This window comes from Lutjanus erythropterus, chromosome 3, assembly GCF_056507025.1.
Source record: "Lutjanus erythropterus isolate fLutEry1 chromosome 3, fLutEry1.hap2, whole genome shotgun sequence".
Classification (NCBI taxonomy): domain Eukaryota; kingdom Metazoa; phylum Chordata; class Actinopteri; order Lutjaniformes; family Lutjanidae; genus Lutjanus; species Lutjanus erythropterus.
Window position 1 is genome coordinate 28,002,143 of NC_139319.1, and position 19,088 is coordinate 28,021,230.

Below are 19,088 nucleotides of genomic sequence, written 5' to 3' on the forward strand. Positions count from 1 at the left end.
CCATGTCATGGAAAATCCAGATAAACTGATCCAATACAGTTTTTTGTCAATGTCTTCATAAAGTTCTGTGTTTCCACTTTCTTTGAGGTACATTTATTATTCATGGCAGGCCACCAATTTAGTTTTTAATGCCAGAGCAGACCCAGTGAGGTGCATGCAGTGAGGTTCTGTTATACAGACAATAGTGGACAAGGAGAGTACTAGTGTCAGATCACATTTAGTACGGGACGTTACTGTAGGTTGAAATTTCAGAATTGGAAATTGGAATAGGAGAGAAAAGATTATTCTAACCACTCATCTTCAGCTGATCTCTCCTGAAGCTGGTGAGAACAGGAGACTGGGTGTGTTTGTGTAATTGTGTGTTTATGTGAGTGTGACTATGGTAAGGTGTGCCTCAAATCTACAAATTTAGCAAATCTTGTCAGATAAAAGGAAATGTTACTGGCTCTGATGGTTACAGCTCTGGGAAACTGTGTTTTTGTGTTACACACAATTAGTGTGTATGTGTATGTCCAGAAAAAGCCTTAATCCTGCTGCTCTCTCACAGTACCGCACCCCTTCAAACTTTTTCCTATCAGAGTTGGATCAACACAAGGCAGGCTGCTGCTTTCGTATGTCACTCACAGTTGGAATCAAGTGCAACATGTCTGGGTGTGGCCACACCGGTTTTGTGCAGTGGTCAGACTGTTTGTGTGTGCGTGTGTGAGTGCAGGCAGGGTTTTAAAAAAACATGAACTCATAGTCCATCCTTTATCTATTGAAAAGAAAGAACTTGTAAATTGCTCAAAGAAGTCAAGAACATTGAGCTAAATAAACTGTACACATCTGGAAGGTGAGTAGATTGTCATTATATGTGTGGTGACCAGCTAAAAGCAGAAGTAAACATGGGGAAAAAGCATGAGTGAGAGAAATTTAAGTGTGTGAAATGAAAGAGAGGGGACAAAGAGGCCTGAGGCAGGTGGAGAAAGAGACTTGCCATCTGGTCTTTATTGTTCTCTCTACCACTGACCCCTCCCTGCACACACTCACACACACACATTCCCACACATAGCTGCAGACTGACCAGCAGGCGAGCACATGTTAGGTTGGGGTCATCTGTCATGCATGGCAGGAAGGTGTTTGTGATCCTCTAAATAATCATGAAACACTCAACATCAGTAACTGAGAAAATCCAACATCCAGAATGAGCCAGCACATCCTTTTCCTCTTCATACAGCCAAATCTAGACCTTGACTACAAGCCTGGGCAATAAATCAACAGTGATAGACTCTGCAATAGACACTTCATCAATAGCTTTAAGAAAATTGTTCAGTAGTTTTACAAAATGCATTAAATGCAAACCGCCATGACACCACATAACAAATATGCCCTGCCAGTCTATTATATCCCTTGATAGTGCAGCGTATTGAGTGATGGTGAAGAAATCGTTGATAAAAAGGACAGATAGCTCACCAGTATGACAGTTTTTTGGGATTTATTAAGTCTGATTAGTGCACCAAGTCTGTTATGTGTGTGCCTTTATAAATAAGGTAATGGTTAAATTCAAAGTAGGGTGGTAAAATTCAAAATAGCGGTTAATTTCAACCTTTTTTCTCTCATTAAAAATGGGTCATTAAAATGCCCAATAATTGTTTCAATTTTCAGGTGGTGTGTTTTGGCCACAAAATTGTCATTTTAAATTCCTGCATATGGTTGTAAGGAACAAAGGCACTCTATACCTGTACACAGTCTCTGCTTCTCCCACCAGTCTCAACTACAACCACATGAGCTTGCTTAAACCAGCTGAGGTGTTGTGCACAAGTACAAAGCCACTGAATACATTACATATACATACATGTATACGCTTCCATACAGGAAGCAAGGGCTCACTGCATGAATCCATGAAAATGAACATGATGTGAATCATATGCTATGGCCCTCACAGCAGATAGCAAACTGATTGAACACCCATGGGAGTGATGTGTATGCAAGTGACAGTGCTTTCCACTACTATAATCACAACACCATGTAAGAGAATATCTTTCAAAGACTGGAACTCATCCTCCCAGCAGAGTGGCCTAATACCTTAATATGACCATTTATGTTGTTTTAGGTCACCAATTTTATTTTTGTAAGAATATTAAGAATTCTATCAAAGCTAATTAAGCTAAAAATAAAGAAAATACCATTAGTTGGCAATGGTGCAAAAATGTGTTCATACCATTTTGCATTTTGTTTGGCTGTAATTCAGACTCTGCAGCAGTGGTAATGCCTGATTTTGTATGAATACTACATAAAGAAAGAGCCTCATCATTGGAGTTCTAGAGCTGTACAATTATCAAAATCGCAATATGGCCAAGTGCAATTGCAGAAGCCACAAGTACAGAGATGCAGAGGTGCCATGGCCTACAAATCTCATTCCCAAGATGTAAGAAAATATGTTTGTTTGTTACAGACCTTAACAAATGTCACGTCATCATGTTTTTTCCAGTGAAAATGAAAATTGTGATGCAAAAATAATTTACTAATCATGAATCCTCACAATCCCAATAAACCATAATATTTACCATATCGTGCCAACCCATAAGCTTCTACTACAATTATATTATATTAACACAATACTGTAGGGAAAGCTGCTGATGTCAAAGACCCAAGTGACAAACTGGACAGGGACAAGTCAGGCACAGCCACAGTGGTGATGACAGCATAGGGAGGGGCACTTAACAGACTTCTACTCAAGAAAACACACACACACAATCATACTGAGCTTCCCTGCCCATCCAACTCTCCTAAATCAGCCACAAATCCACACCAAAACTTGGTGACCTCATGCTTTGTAACTTTGTATCCACCCATTAGAGGAATTACATGATTTTCCTCACCATTTCTGCCACGTTTTCCCCCCATTTCTCACCCTTAAAACGTGACATGTCCCAGTTGAACCCAGAATGATTTCTGTCCTAACCTGAACCCAGAACAAGGCAAATCAGACGAAAGTGCTGCTATTCTCTTAACGATAACTTAAAGCACTTCTCAAAAATATTCCTTGGCCTCTAGCTCCACTTCTCCACTCATCATCCTCAAACAGCCCTGAGTACCCTTGAGCAGCAGAGGGCTGAGCGGTGGGGGACAGTTGAGGAAAAGGCAAAACTGATACATTCAACAGTGTGTGAGTCTCCATCAAGATTTAATATCTAAAATGAAAACGACATTTCGCACCAACAACAGAGAAGTTGGAGCTGAATCAAAAGCAGTGGGATAGTTTTCCCCAAGGTAAAGAGAAGTTGGGTGTGAGGATGAAGAGTGAATCGAAAGACAAAGTAAAAACAAGAGATAAGAGTAGACTTCCACCGATTAATCGGCAATGCTCAGAATCGGGCCAGTTTTCACGTGACCGGCCCTGACCGGTGACCAGTCGGTCAGCATCACAAATCCGATTCTGTGCCGATCATTGTCACACACGTGTTCTGCACGATGGTCACGTCATGCGTGTGGCAGACAAACTGACCTTGATATCACCACAGCGCTGATAACAGTTACACACTCAGACACGTTTCCTTGAAGATGGTGTCAGCGGCAGATTCCAAGAACAGGATAAAGAGAAGACAGACAGTCTACAACGAGACAGAGCAGCTGACAATGTCGCAGAACAGCCATAAACTTTGTAGCTCTTCATGCTAATGTTAGCCAGCAGCAGACTGCTGTTCACAGACTGACAGTTAAACTCTCACCTCCTGTTCTGGATGAAGAATAAACAACCTGTGTTGATGTGTCTCCTCAAACATTTTCTCATCCAGACTCGTTTAACTTCTGCGTCTGTTTGTCTCATGGCAAAGTTTTACAGTTTGTTTACATCTGCTTCCACAGGAGAACACGTGAAATCACGTCCCGCGAAATCCCACGAGATTCCATGATCTTGTGAGATCACATTCACCTGATTCATAATCTTAATATAAAACTATAATAAGGCCGGGCTGTAACCTGGAGGACTTTGGAGAAAAATTTAATAGTATTTAATGAATATTTAATAGTCAGTGTCTTATTATGAATATCCAATTAAATTTTTACAAGAAAAGTTGCAAAACTGTTTGTGAATGCTTTCAATTACAGTTCTTAGAAAGACTGAAAATTGGAATTGGCCAAAATCGGAATTGGCAGGTCAGACCCTTCAAAAAAAAAACTGGAAATCGGAATCAGCCAAGAAAATTGAAATCGGTGCATCTCTAGATAAGAGAAGAACATTGAGACTGAAATTGACAAGATGAGCTTGGAAATTATTAGAAGGTCAGATTGGCAACAAAGGTCGGCACATTTCTTTTTTTTACATCAACTATTTAAGACACTTCACTTCCTCTTGTTTGGTTTCTGTTTTCTTTGCTTCTTCACCTCCTTCCCACTTCCTCTCTCTTTTAATTTGGTCACCTGGATATCTCACCCTCTTTCTGTCTGATAGCATCTCTTCCACCACTGTCACTTTCTCTTATTTTCTACATTTATTTTCACTTTTTAAGACTTTTTGTGTCCCACCTTTTGTTTTTTTTTTCTTAAAGGAAGAAAAATCCTGATTTTTATTCTGTACAGCTTTATTTCCATCTACCTGTCAGGACAAACTAAAAAAAAAGAACAGAAAAGTGGGTTTGGTGTGTTTTCCCCCACACAGTGGAGGTGAAAAAAAAAAGTTCCCCGATATTAACAAAAATCAAATTTGAGTCAGTTGCCTATGAATTGGTCACTGTGTGAAGCTGTCTTTTCATTTCCATTTCTTTTTGTTACACTTCATCTCTTTGCCTCCCTGTGACCCCTCTAAACTGAATCACATGAGAGTCATCAGCCTCAGGTAATCCTGTATGTGAGTGTGTGAGTGTGTGGGCCTCTGGTGCTTGTGCCTGGTCAGTTGGATTCCACCTGGTTATGGGCAGAAGCTTTGACAGGTCTGGTTGAAGTGTGAGGGTGTTAGGTAGAGTAAGTAAAGATTTAGGTTTGGAGTGTTTAAAATCAAGGAACTCTCAATCCATGATACAGGAACGCAAGCAGTGACATAAATATTTACCTATGTCTTCGCATGCTTTCATATACGTCTGCTGATTGCGTGTGTGTGTTGCAGTGCAGGCAGTGAGTGATGTCTCCCCAGAGGTCTACACAGTAACCTGACACGCAGAGTTTCACAACATCAACTCAGAGAGAAGAAGTGCTCTCTGGCCCCTCCACCTCTTTCATCTTCCTTTCTCTGAGTTTCCATCCCACTATTTTCACGTGATTTATGATGTGTCCATGTAGAAAACAGGGAGAACAGGCAGCATCCAGGACGTTAACTGGAAGCAAAGTTTGTTCTTCTAGCCAACAAATAGTGTTTTAAAGGTACAATATGGATGAATTTTTGTTTAATACATAAAACAATTAACTGAAATTCTCAACAGAGTCTAATGATACAACAGTATAACTACTGACATTAGCATGCTAGCTAGCCCCAGTCCAACCTGTCTCATACTAACACTTTGTATCTCAACAAGCAATAGTGAGTCACTGTAGCTTCTGGTCTGACCTCAGACCAACAACACCAAGGTGGTTTTCTTGTTGGGTTGGGACCCTGGCACCCTGGGGCATACCCTGCCGTTACCCCTGCTCAAATCTGGAGGTGGGCACCAACTTCAACTTCCTTCTTACTCCTCTCCTGCTTCACACCCATCCTGTCCTGTCTTACCCTGCCATGTTATCGTCATCCCCAGAGTCCGAGCTCTGGTTGGAGCTGCAGAAATCACCTCAGTGGTGTATTCCCTGTCAGTCTCTGAGGCTGTATTTGGTCTCGGCCTTCCAGTGTTCACTGGTAGGCTGCAGAACCTGGTTTCATTGCCTGCTTGCCTGGCTCTGGTTCTGGTGCCTATTTCAGTGCTGCTCCCCACCAACACCCCCCTCACCCTGGGCCTAAAATCTTCTCTCAAAACTTCTGTGCTATTGGTTTAAACACTAACACTGCCCCCATGCACTGCATGGCCAATGAGCAAACAAGCTAATAGCAGCATTATTATAGTATGAATTCAACAGGTGGCCAATTCTTATATAAATGCATTTGTTGAATACAAGATGTTTAAAGACAATAAGGACAATTCATATTTTAGTTTTGATAACTTTTGAAAACATTTCATGGACCTTGTTAACAGGATGGAAAAACAGTTTACTACTTTCTCAGAACAATGCAAAAAAAAAAAGTCTTTGTGAAGACTAAAAGACATCTTTATGTACAGTATTTTAAGACAATTTATCCAACATCATCCAACATGTCTAAATGAAATTCTTCACATAAGCCTTTATTCTTTCATTCTCCCGTTCGTTTTGTCTGTCAGGTCTTGTCATTTTTTTCACACTCATCAAGCCGTCTCTACATCTTTCTCTCTACATCTTTTCTAGTACTATTTTTTCTTGCTGTTTAACTTTCTGTCGCCCTCTCCACACGTTTTTCTCCCCTCTCCCCTCCGACTTTGTCGTGCTGCCTACTCCCTTCAGCTCTCTCTCCATCTTTGTCTCACCTTGAAAGAGACCAGTCCCCTGAGTTTTGGGTTCAGAGTCAATTTTCAGCTTCATAGAGTGAGAGAGAGAAAAGCAGAGAAAGACGGTGATGGAGGAGAAAAGACAAAAGATAGTGAGAGACAGATCAGGTGGACCACAGGACGTATAACATAAAGCAGCAGCTTTACAACAAAAGAAGAGGAGACTCTGACCTTAACAGTCACAGTCAAAGACAAAAAAAATCCTCAAAAACTCCCTCCAGGAAGCATTGATTTTGCATTTGGAATCATTTATGTTAATTCAAATAGTCCCTGCTAAATGTTTGAAATAAGTTAAAGAAGAGAAGATCTTATACAGTATCATGTAAGTGGGGGTTTTAACATTAAGTTACTGCAGTGCATATCAACATGTTCTGTAATTTCCTGCCATAACCTGAATTGTCCCAGTAACCCAGTTTGTTGTGTGCATGTAAATGTAGTCAGTGTTAATGTTTGCTTCCATTCCCACCCCCTTTCTTGTCGCCACAATCCAGCCCCTCCCACACGTCTCTGGGGAGCCCCCCATCCAACACCCGCCCCCCTCTGCCATGACCTTAATGCCCCGGGGCATTGTAGGGGTCTGGGAATGTGCCTCCTTCAGCAGGACCAGCTGGAACGGGAAGAGCAACATGCTGCAGGAGCAGGAAAAAAAGATGCCCCTCAAAGAAAGTCAGTCTTTCAAAGTCACATGAAATAAGAATATATTTCTCTTCAAGTCCAGCCCTTATTAACAGTAGCCCAAGTCCATTCTCAGCTCCTGTTTCATGTTAAACTAAAGAAGAGAAATCCAACCTCAAAGACAATTCATGAGATTATATGATCTTCCATCATAAGCAACTTCAGTTGACTTTATATGTTGCAACCAAGGCACATGTTGCTTCACTTGGAATTCAGTCAATTAAACATTCAAAGAATACAAGGCAACAATACTATCCTTCATTTTTCTTCCCTAATATGAATAAGAGGTGTAGATAGTGACATGACTTGGACTCTAGACTCAAGTCACAAATTTAATAAAAGTCAAATGAAAATCACAAAAGATTTGCAAATCATCTTGGAGTTTAACACCAATGATTCGTGACTTCACTTGGACTAGAGGCATTTGACTTGAAATAACCTGATACCCAAGACCAGGAAGTGAGCATGAATCAATTAATTTCCTTTCATTTTCTGAATCAACTAACATTAAAGCAATTCCTTCTCAGCACGTTGACTCGTAATTCCCCACATCACTTTGATTCAATCCATCAGCATCCAATCAAGTTACAGGAGAGAACCATGAAGAACTAAAGTTATTTTACTGATGAAAAAATTATACCAAAAATAGTTTCAAACAAGCAACACTTTATTCGACATTTGAAGTTGCACAAAAAATGGTAGGTCAAGACTGTTTGTTAAAATTATATTACATTTCATGAAAAGCCCATTATGATTTGTTTAGGACTCAAAACTCAAAGTTAAAGACTTGGGATTTGACTTGGGACTAAGGTTGTCAAAGGTATTTTTCAACACCATGTTTAAAAATGTAATACAAACATTTGATAGTATTGAAAGCATTTAAAGCTATGAAAATATTGATATAAGTGCTCATCCATAAACTCAGTTCAGTTCAGTCTTTATTGTCCTGCTTCAAATTTGGCTTGCAGCAAAACCAGACAATGTCTATGACTTTTTCTGTACCAGCACTGTGAGCAAGTTGTTAAGAAAAGTGAAAAGGATGGTCCTATTTTGAAAGACTTGGACCATTTCCTTTTTGCCATGGTATCTAAGGAAGTATTGAGTAGAGATTTTTTTTTAAATATATGTTTGTATTTTGTGTGTAGTGACGTTTAAAGTTCTGGTATTGTGACAACCCTACTTGGGACTTGAGTGCAAAGACCTGAGATTTATTTGTGACTTGCAATACAATGACTTGGTCCCACCTCTAATATGATTACATTACACTAATTTAAAATCTACACTTTCTGAAAACAACCCTTAGTATAAGAGGAAAGGAACACACAGTTAATCTGCAGTCAAATTTCAATCTCCTTCTCAATCTACAGGAAGCCATTTTGGTTACAGACACCAACAACAGCATGCAAGCATGCATGTGATCTGAGGAAGCAATATTAATATAGCCATAACTTTATCAATTTCACTGAAAGCGCAACGGAGCATTAGAATTCATCACAAATTGCAAATAGATTGTTAAGTCATTACTGTAAGATTTTTTCTACTCTCTCTTGAAAACCAATACCACAACGTAGTAACACAAGACAGTTCATCAAAGCTGTCACGCCCTCTGCTTCACAAGAAGCAATGCATCTTATGTTTCTTGTTTGTTTGGGATGAAAGAAGAATCGACTTGTAAGCATGAACAATGAAAGCCACCATGACTCAAAAGACAAACACCTATGGAAGTTCAAACAATTAGAGAAATGAGACCTGCGTCACAGCACTGACCCTCCTGTCTAGCAGATAATCTCGGGGGACACCACACCAGTAAGCACTTGTAGCAGTGAAGAGCTCCGGGAACATGGGCTCACACTTGTCGCACCAAGAACACAGAGCTTTCATAGAGAGACTATGTGGGGACTGGAGGCGTTTCCTGCGCGCTGCATGTTGTCAGCTTAATGCCTGCGCTATCTGTGGTGACAGTGCAGAGAGCGTCTGGAAGGCTTTCATCCACGATTCTCCTCAGAGACCCAAGGCGAGGAGGAAATCCGCTCTCCTCCAACCACAACTGACAGTGCTGGGAGAACCAGCATGATGGGAGAGTTCAGAAGGACAGTGGGAGGGGAATAGACGGCAAGCACTTCAAACTTCCTTTCCTATAGGCCTATGACTGTGAAGTGAGACTTGTACATTTTCTTGTAGGGTCAAAATGAGGTGTCCTTCTCATAGACTCCAACGCCCCATCAGCATGCAAAACCCAGGAAGACTGTTTGAGCCTGTCTGACAGCCCTAAAGCCCTGGGTGCAGCCTGTTCATTTAAAAGTGGGAGAAACTGAGTTGGTCATATGTTGCAACAACTTTAAAAAAAATCTTTCTACTTTGTATTGCTGTGGCATCTTTGATGATGGCTGAGGCTTAATATCAAATCATCAAATCTTAATCCAATATCAATCCCACTTTTTGAATCTGTATTATTTGGAATCTGTATCTTTTTGGATTTCTTATTGAACTTATTTAGGTTAAAGCTTTCAACATTTGTAAGCAACTTAAGGCAGAAACACAACTGTTTACTACTTTATGCCTAACAACATGTAGACACAGCCTGAAAAAATGGGCTGAGCTCAGACACAAAAGTTCTGCTTCACGCTATCAGCTGACAAGCTTAAACATTTTTATCACTGGCATTAAGGTTTAACCGGGAGATTTTAGAACTGAAATTGATGCGATGTGATCAGCAAGACTGTTTCACTTAAGAAGTCCCATCAATCTGTTGGTTTTGTTTAACAACAAAAACTCCTGAAGTCCATAAAAACAGAGTCTTGCACAATCAGCTGGAAAGTTTGTTTCGGGACAGAGAGAAGTCCACTCACTTATTCATCTGCTGCTCATGTTTGAACTTCTTGAAAAGACATTATTCTGATATCTGCACACAGCAGAGCAAGTACAATTCCACATTGTTCTGGGAACTCCCATGACTTCACCTCTTGAAAGAGAAGACCTTGCTAACAAACACAAAACCACAAAACAAAAGCATGAAACAGTGAGGGAGTGCAGTGAGTCATTTTTCAGTCTGTCTCTCTTGTGGATATGACTGTTCACCAATTCACTACTAGTTAGAGTTCACTTCTACTGTAACTATAATGTCACAGTTAATGTGACTGTCATGACTTAAAACAACTAATGTCACCAGCTAACATCGGTGTTACTCTTTCACTGAAAATATCCTTTTGTGGGTGTTGCAATAATTCAATTTTGACAACTTTGACATTTAAAGCTAAGGTTGGCAACACTGGAGAAACCAGCTATAGTAAGCTACAATTTGAAAGTATGCAACCTTGAGGCGGTGAACGCACACCACATGGCTACTGCTGGAAAACGAGTTGCTAACTGTATCTAACTACTTCATGTCCCATTCATATGAAAGAAAACATGTTTCATTATCATGATGACCATAAACAAAGACAGTAGTTAGTTAGTACTCACAGCCGTCAAGCTAGCATGTTAGCATTGAAAAATTTTGGCTGCACTTTCTCTCTCATTCTTGTGCGATTAGCTGACTGCAGCTTCGCAATATATCTGCCAAGTCTTATGGAAAACTGGCGTCATGCGCAATGAACCAACGGGCAGAGTGTGTGTAGTTAGGCAGGTAAATATAGGTAGACAGGCAGGTAGGCCTTCCAATCATTTAATGCGGGCCGAACGAAATGACTAAATGGGCTTATTACACACTGGTGACAGAATATTTGATTTGTTGATTGCTGTCAGGATATTAATTAGGCCTACATCAAATACAGTAGAGTTAGTCCGCCAGCCACAAGCCTCAAAAATCCAGTATCAGTCAGGCCCTAAAATACAGCGTGACAAAAATGCTTTTGAAACACATTACCTACCCTAGCTTTAATACACTGTATAAAAACAAAAATTCAACTTGATCAAATTGATTGGATAGTTCACCCAGCGCTACATGAATACATGTTGAGACACTGTCTACAGGATACTGTAAATACATACAGAGGAACCCAGATTACCAAATGGTTAAGGCACATGCCATCTAACCACAAAGCCCCATGTGCTGCATGACAAATCTCTCTCTCCCCATGTTTCTTGTCTGTCACATCATATATCCATCAAAGGCAAAATGCCCCCAAAAGTTTAACCACACACAAACCTATCTTAGAGTAGACATGCATGAGAAAGTATCAAACAAACTAAAGTAACATTAATTAGCTGTAGCTGATATCCGATGCCAGTGAAAACAACAATCAGTGCTGCTACAAAATGAGAACCCAGGATGTTTTCTGCAAAGCAGCTAAGAGAAAGGAAAGATTTGAAAAATGGGGATCAGAACCCAACTCAGTCTTTGCTTTCTTTTCCCTTCTTCGTGTTTCTCTCTTTATTCCCATCATCTTCCACTTTACTGAACTTGTAACAACCAGTGACCCCAAACCTACTGACCCCTCCCCTCTGCCTGCAAGGTCTGTTCTGCTTCTCCAAACCTTTCAGACTTTTACCTCATGTGTGTGTGTGTGTGTGTGTGTGTGTGTCCTAGCCACAATGGAGTAACCCACATCTGTTCAACGAAATCCAACAATGGTGGAGGAGCGAAAGTCAGAGGGAGAATACAGACTCCCCAATTATCTCACTCCCTTCCCAACAACCACTCCCACTCTTCCACTACACACACACGTTCATATCTTTCTGTCTCTCCATGTCAAAGCCAAAACCGAAAGGCCCCTGGGACTTTTGTCTATTGACGAAACTAAACACTTGTACAAGAGAGAGGGAGAAGAAGGGTAAGAGACCCCGGGGAGAAAGGGGGAGCTTCAGACGGAGGACAACTAAAGTGAACTCTCTGCTCATTAGGCCTTCAAATATTCCATTCTTTCCACAGAATCAAGGTCTCTCTCTGTTTCTTCGTGTCAGGAGTGTGCAGCTGCTGTGTGTGTGTGTGTGTGTGTGTGTGTGTGTGTGTGTGTGTGTGTGTGTGTGTGTGTGTGTGTGTGTGTGTGTGTGTGTAGTTGTAGTGGATAAGGGCTAAAGAATGCAGCTAAGTCAGTGGTGCAATGGTCATTTGCAGCTGCTCTACACCATCATACTGCTGAATCTCAACCAAACACAGCCACCACACACACACACACACACATACTTTCTTTCAGACTGACAGAAGTTCTATAACACACTTAACTTTGAAAAGGGGATGAACAAATACAAGAGTTTATAGAGCAAATCAACAGATTAAGTTTATCTGGTACTAGTACTTTACATTGTGATACTGATTTTTCATGTTGCCATATCAGCCTGGTTCTATATGAAACCAGGTCTGTAAACATAAAGAAGATATAATTTCAATGCAAATACCTTTTATAATACATGTTAGGTTGTAGTCCTATTTAACGTTGATGATGTATGTCAACAAAAAAAATGGTTTCCTGCTCAGAGAAAACATACCCACGCCACTATGTTGTATTACTGCTAATTAAAGGTACCAAGTTTAAAGACATAACATATCTGCATATTTTACCTGACTCTACTGTGGTGATTTTACACTCAAGTGCTACTTAAGGGGACAAGGGACAAAATCCAAAATACCTATTTTCCCTCTTCTCTGAAGTGCTGTTTACCCATCTAGCTAAATTGGTGTGAGTTGCAGAGTTTTGGAGATATCAGCTATAAAGATGTCTGCCTTCCTCCTCTGCTGGCTTGCAACCACTGAGTTAGATACTGCAGTGATACGGTTGGCAGGTGTAGTTTGGTAAAAAGTGAAATTTTCAAGGCAAAGGTCTGTGGATTATCTTGAGCAACCTGGTCATGATTTCTGGCAAGGCAGACTGTTTTTGAATTTGTGAATGTATTTTTCACTTCACTTTGAGCACCACAAGCCGAGTGCCATCTGGTTCCCTTGTACTGGAGAGAAAGCAGACGTCACCAAATCTTAGTGACTCATAACAAAACAATCCAGGTTAATAAATAGCACTACAGGCCAGAGGACAAATATGTATTTTTTATTTTGGTGTGAACCGTACCTTTAAAGGGTCAATGCTTTCACTCACAATCTGACACTCACTGAAACTAAAACAACTAAGTTAGGAATGTTTTCTGGTTACACAATGGCTTTGTTTGCCAAAGTGATGACGATGACGGTTAGCACAGCAGGATAACATCCCAACTGCAATTATGACAAATTGTAAAGAAAACAAAAACCAAAATTCTGATTATTTTTCTTGTAATTAAAACTTCACAGTAATGAGTGTTATTTTAATTTAAAGGACAACTCCATCTGCACTCTTTTCTAGGTTTTTCTAAGGGAAACTCCCACTCAGCCATTAGCAAAAAGTGGTGATGTAGGTGGGTTATATGCAGCAATGTCATCATGCAGAAACCTATTTCAGGTCATGTGGGAAAACATCTTTAGAAAGACTTAGGAAAACAGCATTTTGATGGTTAAATATACATATTTCAACTAAAATTGTATCGTTAGGATTAAAATACATAGGGAACACTACTGTGAAGTCACAGAATAAGAACAATTTAACAAAATAAAATAAAATAATGCAAATGCTCTTTAAAATAGAGTTTGGATCAGTCAATGCCAATCACTGACTTTGCCGACTTTGCCAAAAGCAGCGTTGCAATTTCTTTTCTAATCAGTCCCATACTTTAAACATCACCTGCTCAGGTCAGTGGAACTCAAACTTGGTTTATTGTTTCATTCTTTTCATCTAGATTTCAGTCAAAACTCACCACAGTTCTCCACAGATGCAGCCCTGTATACTGTCTATGAGGTAAGACTAATCAAACTTCAGTGTAGCTACAATGAAAATTCACAGATGTGGTGCTTTGCGGTTCATATTTGGCCCAGCATCCTAGACCTAGAAATGCAAAGCGCTTCACTGAGTTGGTGTCTTTTGTGATGGATCTGCCATATTGCAAAAGACCCCAAAAAAATCTTGTCTGGACAACATCTGGTGGACTGCTGTTGGACAACAGCAACATCACAAGGCAGATCAAATTTCTTATATGAGGAGTCCAGACAGATGAGATTACACTTTTATCTGTACAGCCACACAGCACAGATACATAGTGGTGTGTTTTTGGGTCAATGATGATTTAAAGCATGATGTTTGGTAGAAAGCCAAGACCGTGATCAGTAGCAAACAACATCCAGATGGCAAAGAAGCAGATTGCACAGTAATGCACAACACCTTAGGGGCTATAATGCCATTTTAAAGCCAGTTATAGCTCTCTCCTATATAATGAGGGGAGTTTTATGGCCCTGAACCTTCAATATAAAGCCCAAACATGACACCCCTGCACAGTGCATCCTCTCCCTCTACCCCTGCCTTACCTGTGTCCTGTCTGAACTGGTGCATGGACTGGAGATCTATGATGTACGGTGAGAGCCGGCTGTCCACCTGGCCGAGAACCACGCTCCCTCCGCGGGGGTCGCTGCTCCGGATGGCCGCCTCTATCTGGTGGGAGACAGCGGGGCTGTAGGGCCGCCACCGGCCGTGTTCGTTCAACCATTCCCACACCACCACGGCAGAGGCCAGGAGCATGTTGTTACTGTTGGCCCTAGAAAGGAAAGAAGCGACGAAACACAGAGAAAACACTCATTTGTTAGCTGGAAGTATCCCAACAACACCCCCCTCCTCCCTGCCCCAGAGATGAGTGAGGGGATTTGTTTGCCAAAATAAAGCCTAGCTGCTGGAGGCAGAGGCCAACCACACAACACACAGCTACAACATTTTGTTTTTTATTTCCATCAGTTTTAACGTGGCCCTTGTTATTTTTCTTTTTCGTGGTGAACGAACTAATGCAGAGTGAAAGCACAGAGCTGAGACAAAGACAGGGGTTTTCTCTTACATGGAGCCGCGGCTGAGCTAACGCCGGGAGAAGGCGACACATTCTTCTACGAACACCCGAGCTCCTCGCATGGCCAGGCGGACAAGAAATCACGGTCCTCTCGCTCGACAGCCTTGGTTATAACACCGTAATACGATGCCAAAACCTCCGCAAAGTGCACAGACAAAGAAGGGGCCTAAATGCTGTGGTGTATCTTTGCCAGTCCTCGCTCCAGACACGCCGATAGATAGATAGCTTCTCCGGCGAGCCGTTTATTTCCAGCGACGGCCTTTGCCGAGATCCTTGCCTCAGCGGAGGAAGGAAATCTCCTCGCCGTGGGAAAAAACGCGTTTAAAAATGAACACTTCGGTTGTTATTCCTTGTACAACGTGAGCTAGATGTGTCTACATATAAATCCTGACAGAACCAGCCTCGGCAGGGTGTAGATAGCAACAGCCAGTGTGTGTTTTTCTCCCGTAGTTTGGGGCGTAGCATACCGAAATGTTGAGAAAGTATAGTGGCTTCCAACAGCGCAACCTAACGACTCCCCAAACAACCCGGGTCACATGAGAACAGGTTCAACTGGTCTGGATCAAACAAATGCAACTTAGAAACTGCACATCTGCACCTAAAAGCAATGCTTTTATTTTATAGCGACCGAACTAACTTCAGGGAGTCATATTTCGAGATTTCACTACAGGTTTAGTGCTAAATCAGAATAACACACTGCTGTTATTCTGCAGCCTGACAGGGCTACTGACACTGCGTTTGAACGCACCAGCTTGTGTGTCTTCATCATTTCCACCACTGCGCACAAACGGTAATACAGAAGCCTGTGTCTGCCATTAAAAAACAACAACATCCATATTGTAAGTCATAATTTTGAGATAAAACGGTTGTAATTATTAGATAGAATGTCGAAATTGTCAGGTAAAAACATAAGTATGAGATTTAAAAAATCTGGGTCATACAGTTAAACTTATTTGTCACAAAACGTACCTTTAGTAACCCCCCATTTGGGATTAATAAAATTAGATTGGCAATGATTCATGTACTTGTAGAGACTTTTCATTAGTTATCCTGACTATGACATTTTATATCATAATTTGGACATTTTTTAATCTAATAGTTATGACTTTTTAACAGAGTCCACCCAATATATTAGTGAGCTGATATTATCAGCCCAATATTAGTCTATCACAGCAGTCTTTGCCAGTACCGGCATATATGTTGTCCAATATTGGCCTATATGATATCTGTTCTGAAACAGAACATAATACAGATTGTTCTTATTAGTTAGCTTTATAGAAAGCATTTTATGTCTATTCAATCCCATTTCTCTCATTGTAATTGATATTTTAGTATATGCATATATCTTACTCTGTGTTTTTTTATTTACAGTTAGCCTATTTATAATTATTAAAAATGCAAGAGAAAGTTTACTGTTTTGGTGAACCAATAACATTTTGGACAACAACGTTTATTGTTAAACTGCAAAATTTATTTGTTACAATGTTAACGATTTTTCAAGAATCGCTGCAAAAAACTATGTGTACAAGTATATATTGTATATTCTGTATATCATGTTCTGTACAAAGAATCGCAGCCTATCTATCAATATCTGAATTTTTTTCACACCCTATAATATTATGTCAGCACTGGCCCTCAAAAACCCAGTATTGGTTGGGCCCTGCTTTTTCTCTCAATTTTGACTTTTTCTCTCATAAACCCGACTTTTTATCATAATGATGAAAATTTATCTCATAATTTGACCTTAAATCTCATGATTATGACTTTTATCTCACAATTTCTACTTTTTTAAAATCTGATAATTAACTTTTTATGTTATAATTCTTTATTCTTTATTATATATTCCTTTTATTTCAGAATTATGACTTCTAATCTAATAATTCTAACTTTTTATCTCATCGTTATGACTTACCATGTTATGTTTTTGAGTTTAGTGGCAGATGTAGGCTTCCATGGATACAGGATCTGAAACACCCACCTGATAAAACGATCTTCTGGGTCCTCTGCCTCTCCTAGTCCAGTACACTAGCAAAACCCAGTCTCGTAACAGACCTCTTCATGAATTAAATGTACCCTTTCGTCCTCTTGGCTCCACCATGGCTCTTTCTTTTCCTTCCCCGATGGTCGCACAAAACCAAATCCTTCCTCTTTCACTTTATAGTAAAAACCAAAATCCAAAGAGAGTAGACATTAATTCCCTCTAATGGGTTAAGGATATGAAAATGGCACGTCCATTATGCCTTGAAATAAACTCTGCCATGTTTATGCTAGCGCTATCTTTTAGTGTCCATCTTCACCGTGTTGTAGGAAAAGTTTGTATGAGGCTATGGAGGGGACAGGAGGACAGCGGCCCCCCGGGTCCTGCCCCTCACCACGCCCCCAAACCCCCATAGTGATGGAGGGAGGGCAACCAATGGAGCTACAAAAACATTTCAAGCCAGGGTCTCCCATGTTGATCCAAACTTAGTTTAATTTGATGCTTGACTTTAGGCTATTTTTGTTCGACATCGTAATCTAGAACCATTTTACACACGTTTAAGTTAAATGTGTAAGTTAAATGCTTTAAATATGGCAGTTATATTGTGATTTATTTAATTAATTTATTTATTATTTATTATTTTTTTCCTGAGGCCAAGTTGAAAGCACTGACATAAACTAATAAATAATAATGTCAATGGCTGCAATTCAGCGTCAAGCTGTTCCCTTTACCCTTTGCTTTAAAAGTTGCTACCGGTGCTTTTTGAGAATGGTAAAATGCTGCCGCCTGATGGATAAATTGGAAATCACATCGATTTTCTTGGGAAGGTTATAGTCGAAATCATGTAAATAAAAAGCAGCACAGGCTGCTTTTTGAGAATTCGTAGGCCTATACACGGACGGCACCATGTCACCAGTTAATGTTAATACATTATAGGTGCACCGTTACCTGTAACTTTATTATCCTATCAAATGTCAGTTCTCTACCGGCTCCTACGTCTTTTAATTGTTACCCGCTTAATTTTCTTGGGCAGTGTTGGCTCAGTGAGGCTGGAAAGTATCGCCACGCGCACTGCGGAGCCGGATGTTCGTTTTAATTGAACGATACAATATATCAATATTACAAAGTCGACGGAATTAACGATTTAACGAATCGTGACGTCACATTGAAGTACATCGGGCTCCATAGCTCAGGGGTTAGAGCACTGGTCTTGTAAACCAGGGGTCGCGAGTTCAAATCTCGCTGGGGCCTGATAACCCTTTTTAACTTTTTTGAAGGAAAAGTCACTGTGCACCATACATTGCTACATTGTGGTGAAGCGAAACAAAACATGTAGCAAGTTCCTGAGTGAACTGAGTGAGTTTTTTTTCCCACCTCCTGCCTGTCATGCAAACATGGTGGAGCTAATGTTAGTCTTAAAGTTCTCTTTTGTATTGTTATGATTTTAAAGTGTAGGTGTTTATATAATGGGTAAATCCACACGTTAACTAGTGTAATAGGGCTGTAATTTTGATTAGCCAGCTAGTGTTAACATTACACTTTGTGATTGCCAACGTGCAGGCTAATGATTTATTGAGTTAACTGTAAATAACGTTACTATATATCATTTTTGACAAGTTACCCTTCTCACTGTTTTCTGTTAGCCAAATCGTGTGCAGACAGGTCTACAGTCGATTTGTACGTGCAACTGTAAATGTTCGCACGGGTTAGCAACTAATCATACAATAGAATACAGTACAGTGTACTGCGAAAGTCCATAAATGATAGTTATCCTTCCACGTGCAGAGCCCGGATAGCTCAGTCGGTAGAGCATCAGACTTTTAATCTGAGGGTCCAGGGTTCAAGTCCCTGTTCGGGCGATAGTCATTTTTGCGTCCTTTTGGCTGTACTCCGCTTACAGTTTGTAGCAAGCATAAGCAGGCATGTGTAAGGGGGCCAAAGATGGAAAACAAGTAAACGTGTAAAATTAATTTAAACAAACAAAGGCATCATATACCCATATATAAATACATAGCTAGATATAGATATAGATTCAACAACAACAAAAAAATGTTTTTTTA

General features: G+C 40.3%; 1 protein-coding gene and 2 non-coding genes across 4 annotated transcripts in view; 2 read left to right on the plus strand and 1 right to left on the minus strand.

Annotated features, from left to right (window-relative positions):
• The window catches only part of LOC146330198 (E3 ubiquitin-protein ligase DTX4-like), a 43,775-nt gene extending 26,426 nt beyond the window's left edge, over positions 1-17,349 (minus strand). Inside the window, exons 1-2 of one of the 2 annotated variants that reach the window (XM_084715684.1) lie at positions 17,029-17,349; positions 14,524-14,750 (exon numbers count right to left, since the gene is read on the minus strand). In XM_084715684.1, the coding sequence (XP_084571810.1) occupies positions 14,524-14,734 (211 nt within the window). In that variant the 5' untranslated portion in view covers positions 14,735-14,750; positions 17,029-17,349. Of the gene's footprint in view, positions 1-14,523; positions 14,751-15,041; positions 15,555-17,028 lie in introns of those variants that run through there. The other variant, XM_084715683.1, reaches the window with a different exon arrangement.
• An 857-nt stretch (positions 17,350-18,206) lies between these two features.
• Positions 18,207-18,279, plus strand: trnat-ugu (transfer RNA threonine (anticodon UGU)). Its single transcript has one exon. It is a non-coding gene; the product is annotated as a tRNA-Thr (tRNA).
• A 535-nt stretch (positions 18,280-18,814) lies between these two features.
• On the plus strand, positions 18,815-18,887 carry trnak-uuu (transfer RNA lysine (anticodon UUU)). The gene has a single exon. It is a non-coding gene; the product is annotated as a tRNA-Lys (tRNA).
• The last annotated feature ends 201 nt before the right edge of the window (positions 18,888-19,088 follow it).